Source organism: Saccostrea cucullata, unplaced genomic scaffold (genome assembly GCF_032062105.1).
Source record: "Saccostrea cucullata isolate Sc308-1 unplaced genomic scaffold, CSIRO_AGI_Scuc_v1 ctg1734, whole genome shotgun sequence".
NCBI classification, from domain to species: domain Eukaryota; kingdom Metazoa; phylum Mollusca; class Bivalvia; order Ostreida; family Ostreidae; genus Saccostrea; species Saccostrea cuccullata.
In genome coordinates, this window is record NW_026924759.1 from 146,560 (window position 1) to 164,529 (window position 17,970).

A 17,970-nucleotide genomic window follows, 5' to 3' on the forward strand; every position below is an offset into this window, starting at 1 on the left:
TATGTACCAGCTGTTTAAATGGCGGTGCATAAAAACAGCTTCTTTATGCTTTGACCCCCAATAATAATGACCAATTTATATCAACGCGTTTTAAAAATTTCGGTTCGAATTCTCGGTAGAGCTTCCCATCAGTTACACAGGCGCTTGGTTTCAGGATGGTTTATTTTTTACATTAAGGTTTTTTTATGTGTGTCTGAATATGTCCCCACCCTACCCCCGGGGTGACATGATTAGAACAATTAAAATAATCGCTGAAATTTGCACGTATAAAATGTACACTACAGTAATATGACATTTTTATAAACATGATACTTTTTTCTGAGTATAATCCGCCCTTTGACGCTATAGTAGGCCTACTAAATTTTCATTTAGACCCCTCCCGCTTTTTGTTGATGTAAGGCCGTTGCTATACGGGCCTGGAGAGGGGGGAAAGGGTTAGATCATCCGATATTGACAAATAAGTTTAATGACAAGGGATTTTGTTTCATGTCAGCATTTCGTAAAATCTATGTATGTTAATTACCATGACCCTGTTCTACCTCATCAATACATAAAACACACGATGGGTGTGACTTCTCAACAAGGGATACTTGCTTCTTTTAGGCACTTGGCCCCTGCAAAGATCGTGGAACTTCTTAAGTTAAGTCATTTTTTTTCATATTGTACAAAAATCTTGTTGTCTTTAGCCAGACCAAAAATTAAATTATTTTTAATCATTTTTTTAAAAAAGAATTGTCAACTGCAAATTTAGGAAATGAATTCATTTTTCAATAAACTTCTGTCAGGTGATCGAAATTTGACTCTTTAAAGTTTAAGTCTGTTCCATGTCCCTAGAGCCTGATCCAGCTCACTTTTTGAATTTGAATTTGAATTCCGTAAAATTAGATCTTTTCCAGCTTTTTCACATTTTACATTAATAAATGAATTGAAGCTGTTTTTATAATTTTTTAAATAATGTTCTAGGTATCAAACAGTCACAGCCCTGGACCGGCTAGCTCCCGGCGTGAAAAAATAATTCATTAAAAGTCATATACAAAATATTTACCACCTTTTACTCTACAAACCCTTTTTATTGTTTAGAATTTTGAGGACATGGCTATTCGAAAAGTTTTGGATCCAATTTTTGCTTATAAGGTTCTTTAATCCGAATCTTCTTTGTACGCTTCCTATCCCAGAATGCAATTCACTCGACGTCATCAGTGTTCCGGTCTTTTCTTGCGGCCAATCATGGCGGAGCAGGTACTACAGCACGTGTCGAGGCAGTTTTGCCTTGTTTTAATATATTGGAATAAAATCTATACCCGAACACTCTTCAGATATGCCAATAAATACCTTCTTGTTCTAATGAATACTGATTCATTAGTACAAAGTATCCAGAATCTAATTAATAAATGAAAGTTTCATACAAATTCACGTCATGAACTCATTGCACAGGACACAATGTTTGTTGATATAACATAACGTTAGGAAATTGCTCTGATTGCTTGATATGAATGTAACTTACTTTATTTAATGTTTTTCTCCAGACTGAGAGATCCTTTCAGAAACAGCCCACTGTATTTCTAAACAACAAAAAGAATTTGCTCTCTGCCAAAGGGAAGAAGAATAACAGATACTTCAGAAATGTTGGTCTAGGCTTCAAAACTCCAAGAGAGGTAAACATCAAGTGTAAAAACCAGAAAGAATATAATTACTCATAATAGCTAGACATGATTTTTATTCAAGTGAAAACCATAAATTTTGTGGTGAGTAGATGCCACCAGGCGATGTTTCTTTTAGAAATAAAGTCTTGACTTAAAAGCCCAAACATTGCAGTCCAAATGATCCAAAAGTGTCACAACTGCTAATATGTTGATGGTGTGACCGTTAGGGCCAGGGTAGAAATTTAGATTGGGCTCATCAAACAGCACATGACATTTGGTGTGTCTAGACTCAAATGACGTCGTTTGTAAGTTGCATTACCAAAAAGAAGCCTGAAAAGTGCTGAAAGTTAATGAAGAATGTTTTGTTTACTATTCCTCTTAAATATATATCCATTAAATCAAGGCGAGTTAACGTACTGTTGAACTTTTGTTATTATTCTCACGAGAACTTAGGTTGTCGCTTTATGAGCTCGCAGTAAAATCTTGATAATAAATGTCACTTTTTGTATCCAACCAGAGCATGCCTTTACCCCTCTGAGTCTGAATGTCCGTCTGTCATACTTTATGTATTGAAAATTGCTAAGTTTGCACAAATTTTTGCTTAGCATAAAACCTTTTGTAAAATACCATGGTTTCCTATCTGATATCCTTTGAACTAGGGCTGAAACAATTCATCGAAATATCGATATTGTTCAATATAATTCCTCAATTCAATATTCAATTCACTACCTCAATTTTCAATTCAATACATTTTTTATAATCGTATTGGATTACCCAATTGACTGTCTTTGATCTCATTTTGACACTCAAGAGAGAGAAAATTGAGACAGAGAAAGTTTTAGAGCAGGCTGCCACTGCTAGAATTGACACAGACATTGTGCTTTTTTAATCGACAGAAGCACAAGAAGTGTTTTCTTTTTGTATCACCACCTTTTATGTATTTCTTGGAATCTGAATACATGTTTTCTTTAACCTAATGATCTGTTTCTTTTTAAAATTGTATCGTATCGAAAAAATTGAATTGTGACACAAGTATTGCAATACGTATCGTATCCTGGAGGGGGTGTATCGTTTCAGCCCTACTTTGAACATGACAGTTGACATACTTTTCAAAATAGACTTTAAAGCTGATTTACAGCCTATTTTTGATATCTAAGAGGAAAATCTTTGCCACGTAGCATATGTACTGTTTGTGTCCAGAGACTCAAGTATCAAAAAGTAATGCAGATAGAACAAACTGCCACTGGAAAAATCTTTCTTGTATTGCAGATCATTATGAAAGAATGATTGTGTGTTAATTTTATTGTTTTGATGCATTTTGGACTGTACATAGTAGTTATCTCTCAAATGGCTTTTGAACTTGTACTTTTAGGCCATTCTTGGAACTTACATTGACAAGAAGTGTCCCTTCACAGGAAATGTGTCCATCCGTGGTCGCATTCTGACAGGAGTCGTACAAAAAATGAAGATGCAGAGGACGATTGTCATTCGCAGGGATTATCTGCACTACGTTAAAAAATACAAAAGATTCGAGAAACGTCACAAGAATATGTCTGTGCACCTTAGCCCATGCTTCAGGTAACTAAAACAAACATGTAATCATGTATTTTCCTAGCTGCAGAACTGTAGCTCTCTGACAAAAATACGAGGGGTTATCAAAAAGTTCGTGGACTAGCGTCATAAAATTAAAACCGCTTTAGGCACATCGATGAATTTTAAAATATCTAGTAAGCATCATCTTTTCTATCTAAAGAATAAACCATAAATCATAAATTTTATTTCTAATAAATAAGTCAGGGATTTTCCACTACCCCGTGTAGGGCCGAATATGGGCCCCATTCCCAATTGCAAAACCCTTCCCTTTTTCCCAAAAATGTACTGATGTGTTCAATTTTTGAATGCAGAAGAACTGCGGAGGTTAACTTGATCATAATTCACAAAATACAATCATGTTCAGGGTTGGAAATTTGAGTGAAATGAACAAAATTTTAAGAAACTTGGGTAAAACTTTATCATAATGATCACTTCTCTGATTCATAGTTCTGAATAACTAAGTAAAAGATCAATTTTATTCTTCTTAAGTATTTATTTCTTGAAAAACATCGTATAATAAAATTTCCCAATTAATGATAAAAAATGTCGTTAAATTCCCAATTTCAAGGGCCTGGGCCCCATTCCCAAAAGTGAGTGGAAAATCCCTGTAAGTAATGTTTTTGTAAGCAATGGAATGTCCAGGCGGCGCAACCTCAAACGCGACGTTTTTGCGACCTATGTGTAACTGAGAAAAACTCGTTTGATATGATCATTTGACATCCAAAAATCCCGTTAATTCAGGTTTGTGTCGGGACACAATTGTTCCATAAAATATAAAATTTTCACTTCATTCCAGAAGTACTATGAAATTTTATCACGAATTTTCACGGAATGTCCAAACAAATGAGGCCTTGAAAATGACGTCAAAAGGGGGGAGGGGTTTCCGTTTCTAACATTCTATAAAGTTTTGTCCCTAAAAAAATTGGTATAGACCTAAAATATCTTGAAACTGGCTACAGAAAAATAATATGCATCCAGGGTACTTGTCTTTTAATGTCAAGATAGATTCAGAGAGAAAAGGGATACACAGATAATGTCGATTTGCAGTCAAGGTGTGAAAAATCAATCACGTCAAACAATGACTTTGATCATGTGTTGTGGACATTGAACTCCCAAAAGCAAAATATGCCGGCACAATCTTGTGCGGATCTCTCCCAATGTATTAATCCATTTGGAATATTATATTCATTAAAGGCCACTGTTCATGACATTGTAATGTCATATAAACAAGGCGGGTTTAAGTCCTTACTCTGCTCCAGGGAATCTCATCAAAAAATTGTATGAGGTATAAGAAGCGGCCATAGAAAAAACAATGACGTTATCGGACGTCATGAAAATAAACGATGACAGCGCCGGGTGATCATATAATGTCGTTTTCAAATTATAATAATTTGGCAAATAATAAATGTATACGGCTAAAATTTTCAGCATTTCTTAATTTTTTTATTGTTTTATGTTCCATTTAAATTTTGAAAGCACAGACTACATAGTACAAATTTTATAGCCTCAGTCCACGAACTTTTTGATAACCCCTCGTATATTGACAGACCGGAGAGCTACAGTGCCATCCATTGAAAAAAACTGTATATTTATTGCGCACAAAAAGTGCGCTTGGTTCAGGATTAATTCTTTCAAATTTTTACCTCAATTGCAAAAAAAGCAAGACTTTAAAAAATTCCTTACTCCTCTATCAAGTACTCACATAGTTTACATCTGTGCAAGTTTGTATTATTATTAGACTGAATTATCTTGCAAACCAAAATGCAGTATACAGAGCTACAGTCATGCAGCTAGTATTTTCCCATTGTAAAAAAACAGTAGTGCTTGTTCTCAAATCCTCTTCAAGGTATATAAAGGGTAAACTGCCTCAACCCAGATTACACAGTGTAAACTTGGATAGCTCTTGAATTCATTCCTTAAATAATCACCTGAGCTGAAAGCTCAAGTGAGGTTGAGGTTTCTGATCACACGATGTCCGTCGTCTGTCTGTTGATCCATATGTAAACATTTCACTTTTTCAATTTCTTCTCAAGAAACACGGGGCCAATTTTTCTAAAGCATCATTGAGGGAATGGGTGTTTAAATTATTAAAATAAAGGGCCAATTCCCCTTCCAAAGGGAGATGATCAAGAAAAGACCAAAATAGGTTGGGGTCATTAAATAATCTTCTCAAGAATCACTGGGCAAGAAAAGCTGAAATTTACGTAGAAACATCCTAGGGTAGCATAGATTTTAAATTGTCCAAATCATGACCCATGGAGGAAGGGTAGGGTCACAATAAGTATTAGAATGGGAGAAATGTGGTAAAATACAGCATGGCCAATGCTACTCGGGTGAGCGATGTGGCCCATGGGCCTCTTTTCTAGCTCTTGCATGTTACAAATGTAGGACATTAACTGTAATTTCTGGATATGATATGAATAATCTCTTAATAAGAAATCTGTCACAGTTTCAGTATAATATGCATTTCCTCAAAATTTTATATGCTTACAAAGTTCTCTTGTTGAGAGGAATATGGTCCCTTGTTTCATATACCTGGTATTACCTTGAAAGATGCTCAATGTGACTGTCAAATTTTTGTCTGAATTTGATGTGGTTTTAGTATTTGATTGGAAGTGTCAGAAATTTGAAGAGATTGTGTTACAACTTGATGAGGAGGGATTAAAATTAGTATTAAATTAATAAATTTCTTTTCAAGAGGGGGTATAGAATTAAAAGTAGTTGAGTAGAATAATCAATATGTTTTGTCAGATACAATTGTGAAATCAGTGAGTGATTAGATACATATTTGGTGTGTATATATAAATGTTTTTGCCTGTTACATATTGTGAATTAAATGCTTTGTGTGATTTTGTAGGGACGTTGAGATTGGAGACATTGTAACGGTGGGAGAATGTCGACCACTCAGTAAGACTGTCCGCTTCAACGTACTGAAGGTCGCCAAGGGCGGGGCCAACAACAAGAAGGGATTCAAAAAATTCTAATGTGTCAATAAAAAAAATCAGTTAAAGTGTGGTGTTCTTAATATGAAGTTCAGTGTATAATAAGTAAAATTGATACAGTGTATTTGAAGATGTTTGATTGCTGCTCCTTCTGCAATGGCAGCAAAACTAGTTCGAGTTACCAGTATGAACAAACAACATGATTTTATTGTGTATAAATTAGCTACTGTGAGCAATGAGCTCACTACTGTAGATCACTAAATTTTTGCGACACCTTATTTTCGCGAGATAGTCATTGACTCTTGATTAGCGAGACAAAATTTTCACGAATTGTGGTTATTGCTCTATATAATCTTAAGGAATGCTATTATATAAGCGAGAAATAAATTTTCGCGAGCACGCTGTCTCGCGTAATTACGCGAAAATAAAGTTCTCGCAAATAAAAAGTGATTTACAGTATATCATACCCCCTGGCTCCCATATGGTTTTAATTGCCTGACATTTTGGCGTAAGGCACTACTAAGGATCAATATTTCCTAGTTCAATGCGAAGCTAAGAGGTCACAGTTAGCCAGCAAAATTTTGTGCATGCTGATTATCATCGGATTTTTAGTTCTACTGGTCAGAGACCAGAAGAGCTTATGCGATAGTAATGCGTCCGTCGTCCGTCCGTCTGTCAAGCTGTCTGTCTGTCCGTCTGTAAACAATTTTTCAAAATGCTACTCCTCCTACAGTTTTGGTCTGATTTCAATATAACTTGGCACACAAGTAGACTGCACTAAGATACATAATTCTGTGTATTGGTTTTTGATTTCGATGAACGGTGTTGCCGTGGTTACTAAAAATAGAAATTTCCGTGAAATTCTTTCAAAATGCTACTCCTCCTACAGTTTTGGTCTGATTTCAATATAACTTGGCACACAAGTAGACTACACTAAGATACATAATTCTGTGTATCGGTTTTTGATTTGGATGAACGGTGTTGTCGTGGTTACTAAAAATAGAAATTTCCGTGAAATTCTTTCAAAATGCTACTTCTCCTACAGTTTTGGTCTGATTTCAGTATAACTTGGCACACAAGTAGACTACACTAAGATACATAATTCTGTTTATCGGTTTTTGATTTGGATGAACGGTGTTGCCGTGGTTACTAAAAATAGAAATTTCTGTGAAATTCTTTCAAAATGCTACTCCTCCTACAGTTTTGGTCTGATTTCAATATAACTTGACACACAAGTAGAACACACTAAGTTACATAAATCTATTTATCAATTTTTGATTTCGATGAACTGTGTTGACGTGCTTCTAAAAATAGAAATTTCCGTGAAATTCTTTCAAAATGCTACTCCTCCTACAGTTTTGGTCTGAATTCAATGTAACTTGGCACACAAGTAGACTACACTAAGATACATAATTCTGTATATCGGTTTTTGATTTCGATGAACGGTGTTGCTGTGGTTACTAAAAATAGAAATTTCTGTGAAATTATTTCAAAATGCTACACCTCCTACAGTTTTGGTCTGATTTCAATATAACTTGGCACACAAGTAGACTACACTAAGGTACATAATTCTGTGTATAGTTTTTCACTTCAATGAACGGTGTTGCCACGGTTACTAAAAATAGAAATTTCTGTTTATTACACTCAAAATTCTACTCCAAATACAGTTTTAGTCTGATTATAATGTAATGTGGCATGCAAGTAGACTACACTAAAACATAAAGAGACTAAATCAAGGATCATTTTTCTATCAATTGCTGTTGAAAAGTTTCAATTCCCAACTGCCTAAGTACTTTTCTCTTCTTTTGCTATAAGTACAAACCAGTAGAGCTTCAGTCTCGACAGAGACTTCTGGTTTTACATGCGTTTCAGCAACAAAGAGCAGAAAAATAACCACATTGCTGGTACAATACATTGATGTATTTATTTCCTTTAGCTTTTTGCTAGCAGCTATTTATTTCATGCGAATTCTTATACGGACCTATGTCCGTTTGACCTTTTTTCTGCGTTTCTATGCTACTGGATTAGTCCATTTGTCTTCTAGGTAAGGGATGACACAATCATTTCGGGCCAAAATGTCACGTGTAAGTTTTTGCGCCCTTTTCCTGGATTATTCTTTTGAATGAAAATGAATACTGCATGGATTATATAAAGTATGTTCCTTTTGTCGGAAGCCTGGTCGAGCTTTGGAAAAAAAAAACATATTGGTGATATTGTGAAGTGAGTTAGAAGTTACATGATTTAAAATAATAAAAACGAAACGAACAAAAACCTCTTAGAGGATATACTGGCCAAATATACATCTGATCATAACCCTGCCCCCCCTTTCCAGGTGGTTTTCTCCTACGAAAACAGAGAAGTAGCATCGTTTTGGAATGGGGGGGGGGCAGCCAGAGAAAAAAAACTTTTTTCAATGCCAACTTCTTTCACTAACATTTTTTTGGCATTCATTTCCCTAATATCAACTTCCTGTGGTATAAAGTGTGTGTGTGTGTGTGGGGGGGGGGGGAACCAGCCTTTCAATGAACATTTCCAATACACTTGTAGTAAAAGTAATGTTGGAAAAAAAGTGGGGGGGGGGGGGCCCAACCCCCCCCCCCCCCCCCCCCCCGTTGCTACGTGCCTAAGGGGTGAGGGGTCCACATCAAAAATATCTGTACGAGCAAAAAAGTAATAAACTTTCTCAATCCTGAAATGTGAGAGGACACTTTCATAAGTCTATTGGCTGTCCCTGGGAAAAACTTCCTGAATCATCGCCTGTAGCCATTCATATATCGCCATCAAGTTTGTTGGGTCCTTTAAGCATATAGGGTATAGGGCTTTATTTATCCCACATTTCCAACTATCTTTGATGCTCTGGCATACCCAACAAACAAGTAAACATCATAACCGTTACGATTCCCAATTTCTTGTAGTTATCATATTTTCAGCTGTTTTCCTCAAAGGCTATGCTGTATGCAGTTGAATCTAATTTATGTAACCTTTACATATAGCCATGCTTTCCAGCATTAATCAATTTAATACATTAGTTTTTCCCCTTATTTACTTCATCCTCTAAAACCATTTTTATACCCCCCTCAAACGAAGTTTGGGGGGGTATATAGGAATCACCTTGTCCGTCTGTCTGTCTAGCTGTCCGTCTGTCTGTACAATCGTGTCCGGTCCATATCTTTCTTACAGAGGGACATTAGAATCTTCTACTCCACACAAAGATTGCTCATGACCTAAAGGTGTGTCATGACCTTGACCCAAGGTCATTTGGGAAAGTTCAAGGTCACTGGAAGAAAAAATTTCATAATTCATGTCCGGTCTTTATCTTTCTTATGGATAAACTTGGTAGGTTCTTATTTCACACAAAGATTGCCCATGACCAAAGGGTGTGTCATGACCTTGACCCAAGGTCATTTGTGGGAAGTTCAAGGTCACTGGAAGAAAAATTTCATAATTCATGTCCGGTCCATATCTTTCTTATGGTTAAAATTGGTAGGTTGTCATTTCAAGAAAAGATTGCCTATGACCTAAGGTAGTGCCATGACCTTGACCCAAGGTCATTTTGGGAACTTCAAGGTCACTGGAAGAAAAATTTCATAGTAGTATAAGGCGCCCCGATAGGACTGCATTCTGATTGGCTGAGAGAAATCACGTGATCAGTTCTGATTGGTTGAGGGGGATAGGTGGGTCAAGGGAGTGCAGTCCTAACCCTAACTAACCCTAACCCTAACCCCCTAGCCCTAACCCTAACCCTAACTAACCCTAACCCCTAGCCCTAACTAACCCTAACTAACCCTAACCCCCTAACCCTAACTAACCCTAATCCTAACCCCCTAGCCCTAACTAACCCTAACTAACCCTAGCCCCTAACCTTAACCCTAATCCCCTTAACCCTAGCCCCCTTACCCTAACTAACCCTAACCCTTACACTAACCCTAACCCCCTAGCTCTAACTAACCCTAACCCCCCTAGCCCTAACTAACCCTATCCCCCTTAACCCTCTAACCCTAACCCCTTTTTAACCCTAACCTATCCTATCCCCTAAATACGGGGTTGTTTACATTGTGTTTACATTGGTACGTTGGTACTACGTTTTGTTTATGCTAACTATACAGGTAAAATACTTTGGGGCCGTGTGCAAAACATTTCAAGAATGTCATTATGACGTCACGCATTCATTCACAGTCTAGCTTCATTTTTTGAAAACCTCATTACCAAGAAACAAAAGTGAAACTAACCCTAATTTCCCTTAACCCTATCCCCTAACCCTAACTATCCCTAATTTCCCCTTAGGCCTCTATCCCTAACCCCTTTTAACCCTAACCTATCCTATCCCTTAAATACAGGGGGGCCCGCTTACACTGTGTTTACACTGTATATAGTTTTTTTACTATACGCTGCTACTACGATTCACAACGTTGGTACTACGTTTTGTTTATGCTAACTGCACAGGTAAATGCGCCGTGTGCAAAAAACATTTCCAGAATGTGATTATGACGTCACACTTTTCATTCACAGTCTATAGCTCAGCCTAACCTAACCAGTTTCAAACTGGATTTTTTTACTGAAAGACAAGAACACACAATAACAAGAACAAGGGTATTTTTATTCACAATGAAACTACATACATTTACATTTCTGTCCCTTTTGTCTGTAAATTATTGCTTTACTTACATTGTAAAATGAGGTTAATTTGTGTATCACTGAATTGTATGATTTTTTCAGGATCAGCTGAGATGTTATTTCACTGGATTATTTAATGGATAGGCTTATTGGGCATATAGTTGGATATCTCTGGTAAGTTTTTCTTGTTTTTTAATTTTTACATTTCCTATGAAGGTCATCTTTGCATTTAAGCATGATTATATGGTTAATTTAATTACTGTGTAATACTTATGTGATCTGTTGTCTCTAACTTACATTCATATAAGCACACCCTTATTTAGGGTCGTGTGCAAAAATATACCTTTTACCTGCGTTTTCTTTTATACCTGTTACACTATACTGTAAGGACCGTGTGCAAAAAAAAATTAGGGTCGTGTGCAAAAAAAAAAATAGGTTGGACTTACCTATGCATTGTGACGTCATCCACTGTATAAATACAATGTGATTATGACGTCACGCTTTCATTCATAGTCAAAGCCTAGCCAGTTCAAACAGCGAGCTCACCTATGCATTGTGACGTCATAAACTTGGCAGTGACGTCATGTTAGTCCTTCACAAGCCGCGATGGCTGCTTATTTTAACACAATAACGCAGACTTTCACAGCGCTTGAGACGTCATGTAAATAACTGTATGGTCCTATGAATTTTAGTACTTACACTGATTTTCTACCCTTTTTCTTCCAAGAAAGTTCTGAACAGCTGAATCCTGGATCAGGCTAGATGTTATTTCACTGGATTATTTAATGAATATTACTATATACTGAGTATATACATGGTAAGTTTTACATATATTTTTGTTTATAAATACATTTTCTATGAAGGTCATCTTTGTATTTATTCATTATTACTGTGTTATATACCTTATGTTTATATCATTCATAAAAATAAGAGATCCTCAAAATGCTCATAATTCCTTTTGCATGAGTTATGAAATATTATCTCACATAAACCTTTTGTTGGATTAGTATTCTGAATATTCTTATGAGGAGCCTCATAGCATATCTTATAAAATCCAAATTCTGATACATGCTTTTATAACAAATAAAGTGACATTTCTCTATGAACCTTTTATCACAGTGACCAAATGAAGGATATGGAGATAATCACTCAGATCATATTATGCCAATGAATCTTATCTAATAGATCTTTATGAAACATGCAGAATCTCTTGTTTTTTGGGGGGTTTTATTTTGTTACTTTTACTTTTACATTCTGGTGCAACAGTGGCCAAGTGAAAGTGGGAAAAACCCAGTCTGAGAATCTCTGTAGATTTATAAACATGTGTGTCCCCCCCCTTTTTTTTTAACCTTCATGTATATACATCAGTTATTTATTAAGAGTAATTAATTATGTAAAGTTCTGTTTCTGTAAATGGGGTATTTATCCTCAGTTCACGTGAGGTATAATCTGCATTTAACCCAGATTGTATTTAATATTTCTATAATGGTTCATTCTATGATTGAATTTAAACTAGAAAAAAAGTTCATCAAATTTTGGTAAAATACATATGGTAGCTTTTACATTTTTGTCCTGTTTGTATGTAAATTATTTCTTTACTTCTATTGTAAAATGAAGTTAATTGAGTATCACTGAATATTGTATGATTTTTTTTCAGTTTCACTGGATTATTTAATGGATAGGCTTATTGGCCATATAGTTGGATATATCTGGTAAGTTTGTCTTGTTTTTTGTTTACATTTCCTATAAGGTCATCTTTGCTTTTAACCATGATTATATGGTTTAATTTAATTACTGTGTAATACTTAAGTGATCTGATATCTCTAGCATTCATATAAGCACATCCTTATTTTGTCTAAAATATATACTAAGGAAACTTCAGAATGTTAATAAGTCCTTTTGCATATATTATGATATAATTCCATAATTCATTATGTCTGTTACCCATTGAATTCAGACTATACTAAATTGTGATCTATAAGGAATGTAATAAAAGAAAAAGTAAGAATCTACAAAAGGTTAATCCTTGTTTTCATTCTAAATATGTGCTATATATGGCACACTTATAGTTTCATTTTCACTTTTGTTTCTTAGTAATGAGCTTTTCAGAAAATGTAGGAATTATACATGTTTTACATGCTTGTATTTTACTGTATACAGTACGGACAGGTATTAAACAAAATTGAATATGCTGTTAAGAGAAAGTCTGTTAGTGTCTAAAAATTACACTGATAATCATTTTGTATTTGTGATATTAATACAGTAGTTGTGCTTGTTTATTATCTATAGATAACATGATGAACTTTTCTCATCTGGAGTTAATGTTAAAAACAAAATTTTTAAGTAATTATTTAAAACATATATTTCCATCTTTTTGGCATTATATTTAATCATGCATTGTTTTGTGCAGTATTGTGTCATAATAACAAAATGGTTTTATTTCTACAGTCATCAACATGGAAGATATGTTTTGTTCCTACCCATTTATAATCAATTCTCTATGAAGTTAAGACTGCCTGCTCTTCCTTTGGAAATGCACAGTTAATCAACCAACATAGAAACACACAAACTTGAAGGTAAAGTTAAAATGAAATAACTGTGATCTTTATTTTTTACTATGTATGTTTATACTTTGAAATTGATTGAATTGAGAAGTAAAAGATAGGATTTTATAAGTTAAAAAGGCTGGGTGGTCATGATCATTTTCAAGCTATATTGACCTCCTTTAGAAGAAGATCTCCATATAGATATATACAAAAAAAAATGATCAAATTGTGAAACTAAAATGTATGAAATTTTTCTTTGCCAAATGATAGTTAACAGCTTAAGATATCTAAACAGATATCTAAAAAAAAAAAGTTATATCTGATGGTTAATTTGTTAGCTCTCAGCTTCCTTAATAGCATACATGGTAAAGATTTCAAGTTTTATCTCCAAGTGCTGATGAATTCTGAATTTGTCATTCAATATTGGCATTATATCAAAGGGAAAGAATACTATAATGTGGCTCCTCAGGATGAACAGTGAATAAATCTTAATGACCCTCATGACTATCACTATGGCTGTAACCTTATAGCTGATGTAAGATGATCTGATTGTGTGGAAATAAAATTTCCTGGTGTTTCTACTACCCAAGATCTTCTTATGAGTGTATGGGACTGCTGTAAACCTTCTCCTTTTTATAAAAATAATACCTTGGAGCATGACAGTCTTTATTCATATAAGGTACTTTCAATATCATTCTTTCTTTTAATAATCTAGTGATGAATTTAAGTGTTGTACATCACTTAATTTGTACGCTCCCAAGATCTCGGATCTGTCTATATGTTTATTTCTCTTTGTTTGTCTGAACACAAAAACCCTGACCAATCTTTTGAGGTAAACAACATGGAGACTTCACATCTGACACAAAGGATAATCAGAGTGTATATCACAATCTTGACTAAAAGGTCTAAGTCACAGCAAATGGAAGTGTGACTGAGAACTTTTTTAAAATCTGAATACATACTTTTGTAGTTAAACAAACACTGCCAAGTTACTCTCATAATGAGCCTTAATGTCTTCCAAGATTTCAGTTTGGACTTCCATTAATCCTCAGCTGCAGGTCTCTTCTCTTCTATGGAGTTAAAATCATGTGTCTTTAACAATTTTGTTTTTCTGACAACTGCTATCTCTTATCATCTATAAACTTAACTTCTTCTCTAGTCAAAGGTCTTTCAGGGTATTTCAAGTAATTCTTACCCTCTTTTTCTATTAAATGGATATATTCTTCATTTACTTCTTCTGCAATCATGGGTCTTAATTCTATATAATCTATGACAACATTAGGATCACATGTCCTTTTTCTGGGCATAATTAATTATATTCTTCTTGAGAAATGATCTCAATAATGTCATCTTTTTCATTTTGACTGGTATACCTCTGTCTACATCTTTCTCTGTAAGAACTCTCTTTCCAAACTGAATTTTACCCATTCCCTAACTCTTTTCTTTACTGGAGGTGTTACTCATGTTAATATGAAAAGTCAAAATCTGATGTTACACCTTGTATTTAAAACCTTTTTTGTATATATTTAGAGTTCTATTAAGCTTATATTACATAACAATTTTTTAAACTAAGACATTTTTTTTTCTTTTCAAGGATTCTCTATGGAGAGCTTATGGAAATGATGTATGTCCACTCTCAGAATGTCTATCAGTATCAGATTATGCAAAGACTAACAGAATATCCTCTCTTGGAACAATGAAACAAGAAAATCAAACAGGATGTGGATGGATGATTTAAGAAGCACACAGATATGATTTCCAACGAATTTAACCAGTAGGATCATAGGTTGTGGTTTACAGGATGACAAAGAAAGGACCCAGGATTGTATCTTTCACTGTCAGACACTGACTATGGATAAGATGTAGTCATTTATCAAACTCAGATCTAGTCAAATCAAGTATTGAAAATATGATTTTCTGATAGCATGAGCTCTTTAAAATCTAATTCTCACTGACTTGAAAGTATCTAACATTCAAAACTATAGAAAGTATTTTTTTTTTAAGTTTGAAAGATTGAATGGCAGCATATCATTTGCTTGTGAATTTAAAATGAATCCAAACATATACATCTTTAGATGATAACTGTAGATTTTTTTCATTTCCTGGACTTTCTGTCTTGATATTTTCCATTATTTTCTGTAAAATTTAATGATTGTCTTTTTTTTAGTTTAGTTGCATTAGTTTCTTTTTGGCATGTAAAAATGGCATCATCCAAAGAAATTCATCTACATTTTATATGTAGGAGATAATTTTTCATCACAGGGAAAGAAAGAGATGGTCTTGCATAATATAATGTATTGGTACACAAAAACATCTTTCAATTTCTAACAGGTTTCATTTTTGTTAACGTGGAATGAAAAGTTCTGCCGATTTCAATTTTTCTGACCAAAGACAAACTAGTAGAGTAGTAAATGTATATGATGTGTCAGAAAAGCATGTGAAAACCTGATGATTTTATCATCTCTGATTAAATCAATGATGAGTTTCATCTTTGTTACATTGTAAACATTTCTAAATAGGGCATGCACCAGAAACTTTTAAAATTCTGAGCATCAGTGTTTAACAGTACATAACAATTCCAAATGATTTTTGGACGCTTTTTCTTTGTATCAAAAAGACAAAACTGCATATCTGTTCACAGATGTTCCAAAAGAAAACAAGCACAAAGAAAAGATTTGCTATTATCTTTATGTGATTCATGTAAAAAATGTATTTTAAAAGTGTAGCCTAACATTTATCTTTTGTATAAATTCTTTTTTTTTTGTGGAGAATTTTTCATATTTTGAAAAAGTAGTCTTATTGTATGATATGGTAAGCTTAAAATCTTGTAGACTTTAAAGTTGTAGATGATGTGTTACACATCTTACATATGTAACCATTTTCATTTCCAGGGCATTCAGCATATATTGTGGTTTTGTCTTAAATTTGTTTGCTTATGTAATCAATAATTTGAGAATACTCAAATTAGAAAATGTATGAGAGAATAGGCAAGAAAATCAGGTTAAAATGTTTTTACTACAAAGGGGTTAATCTATATATTTAATCTGTAAGTACATTCAGTCTATACATTTAAGGTATTTCTGTATGAAATAAACTTACATTTGAGTATTTTACAGACAATTGTAAACATTACTTTAACCAGTTTAAAAACATGATTAGATTCACTGTCAACATGTTATTTCCTATAAAATAAATGAGAAAACAAACAATTTTATTTGAGTCAGTTTTTAAATGTAAATAAGAAGCATTGGAAGTTGGGAATATTTCACAATGTTGATTGAGCATAATTCTCACTAGGGACAGTTGCAGTATTATGATTTTAGCCTCAAAGAAACCATTTTAAATTCCTATATACAAATCATGTTTAGTCATGCAGTATATAGTTTACACTTGCCCAAAAGTAAATGGTTATCTCTTTTCAGGGTCAATCCAAAGGTCAAAAAGGAATGAAAGAAATATTTCTTTTTATAGATCAAACTTGAAGGTTTTGTTGCAATAAATTTACTGTGTTCATTTTCTGTTTTCTTTCTATGTATGGATAGCCCTAACCTGGGCAATCAAAATACAAGAAGTAAATAAATTATGTCAAATGATGAAGGTACACAACAGAAAATTACATGAACTGAACAGAGGATTCTGAGTTTCCCTCAAATATGGCCGCCAAGTGATGTAAATTTAAAAAAAAAATGTGGATTCATCTATTATGATTGAGACTTGTACATATTATGAATGATGGGCACTATGACATTTTAAATGACATTACATTGATTCAATTATATGAACAGTTCTTAATGCATACAGTCAAAAGGGAGGAAATATTTTACTTTATAGGCATAAAGTAACAAACACTCACCCAATTCATCAGAATTTTACTCTTTGAAGAAAAGAACCTTACTTGTTTTGTTGAGTTGACATTCATTTTTATTTTGTCTTTGGTAGGTAGACTAATGGTTTCTGACTAGTATAATGAGAACTTTTTATTTAAGAGTCATGAGATTGTCCTGATATTTTGGTTAAAACAACTACATGACATCAATTAATTTGTTCAAACAAAGGAATAAAGATTTTCCAGGTTTATTCTTTAGTCAGATTAAATAGTGTCCAGCATATATATCCAACATATCATACAAGATAATCATCCAAGTTACACAAAGCTAAATAAATGACCTTATTTAGGTTTTAGTCAGAAGGTCAAAGTGACGAGGACATCTACTATATTTCATAGTTTGGTTGATATTCATCAAACTTCATGGATATGTTTATTAAACAAGCTTCATAAATTTTGATTTTCAGGTCAAAGATCAGCACAATTTTTGCTATACCATTGTTGTCCATGAATATCTAAACAGCTCTATTGATTTTTCAGGTTAAAGGTCAGTGTGTTCCTGCTACAGTAAAACTTCATTATAAGGATATCAGAGTGATTTGTTTATTTGTAAGAAATTAGTTATAAAATTTCCCACTCTTTCTAAAATATATCAGTGAATGTGCTCCTTTATTTTAAAGAATTTTATAAGCAAATCATATACTGACATTTAATCCTTAAAAACACAATATATATTGAATCTTGAGATTCAGAATTTCCGACTTTTAGGCTTTCAGACTTTAAGGATTTCAATCTTAAAAACTTAC

The 17,970-nt window shown here is 33.9% G+C and overlaps 1 protein-coding gene across 1 annotated transcript; it reads left to right on the top strand.

Moving 5' to 3' along the window:
• The first annotated feature begins 1,177 nt into the window (after positions 1-1,177).
• On the top strand, positions 1,178-6,246 carry LOC134267246 (small ribosomal subunit protein uS17-like). The gene is made up of 4 exons (XM_062749467.1): positions 1,178-1,239; positions 1,527-1,655; positions 3,016-3,221; positions 6,094-6,246. Exons 1-4 carry the CDS (start codon positions 1,228-1,230, stop codon positions 6,218-6,220), a joined length of 474 nt encoding a protein of 157 aa, XP_062605451.1. The 5' UTR covers positions 1,178-1,227; the 3' UTR covers positions 6,221-6,246.
• The last annotated feature ends 11,724 nt before the right edge of the window (positions 6,247-17,970 follow it).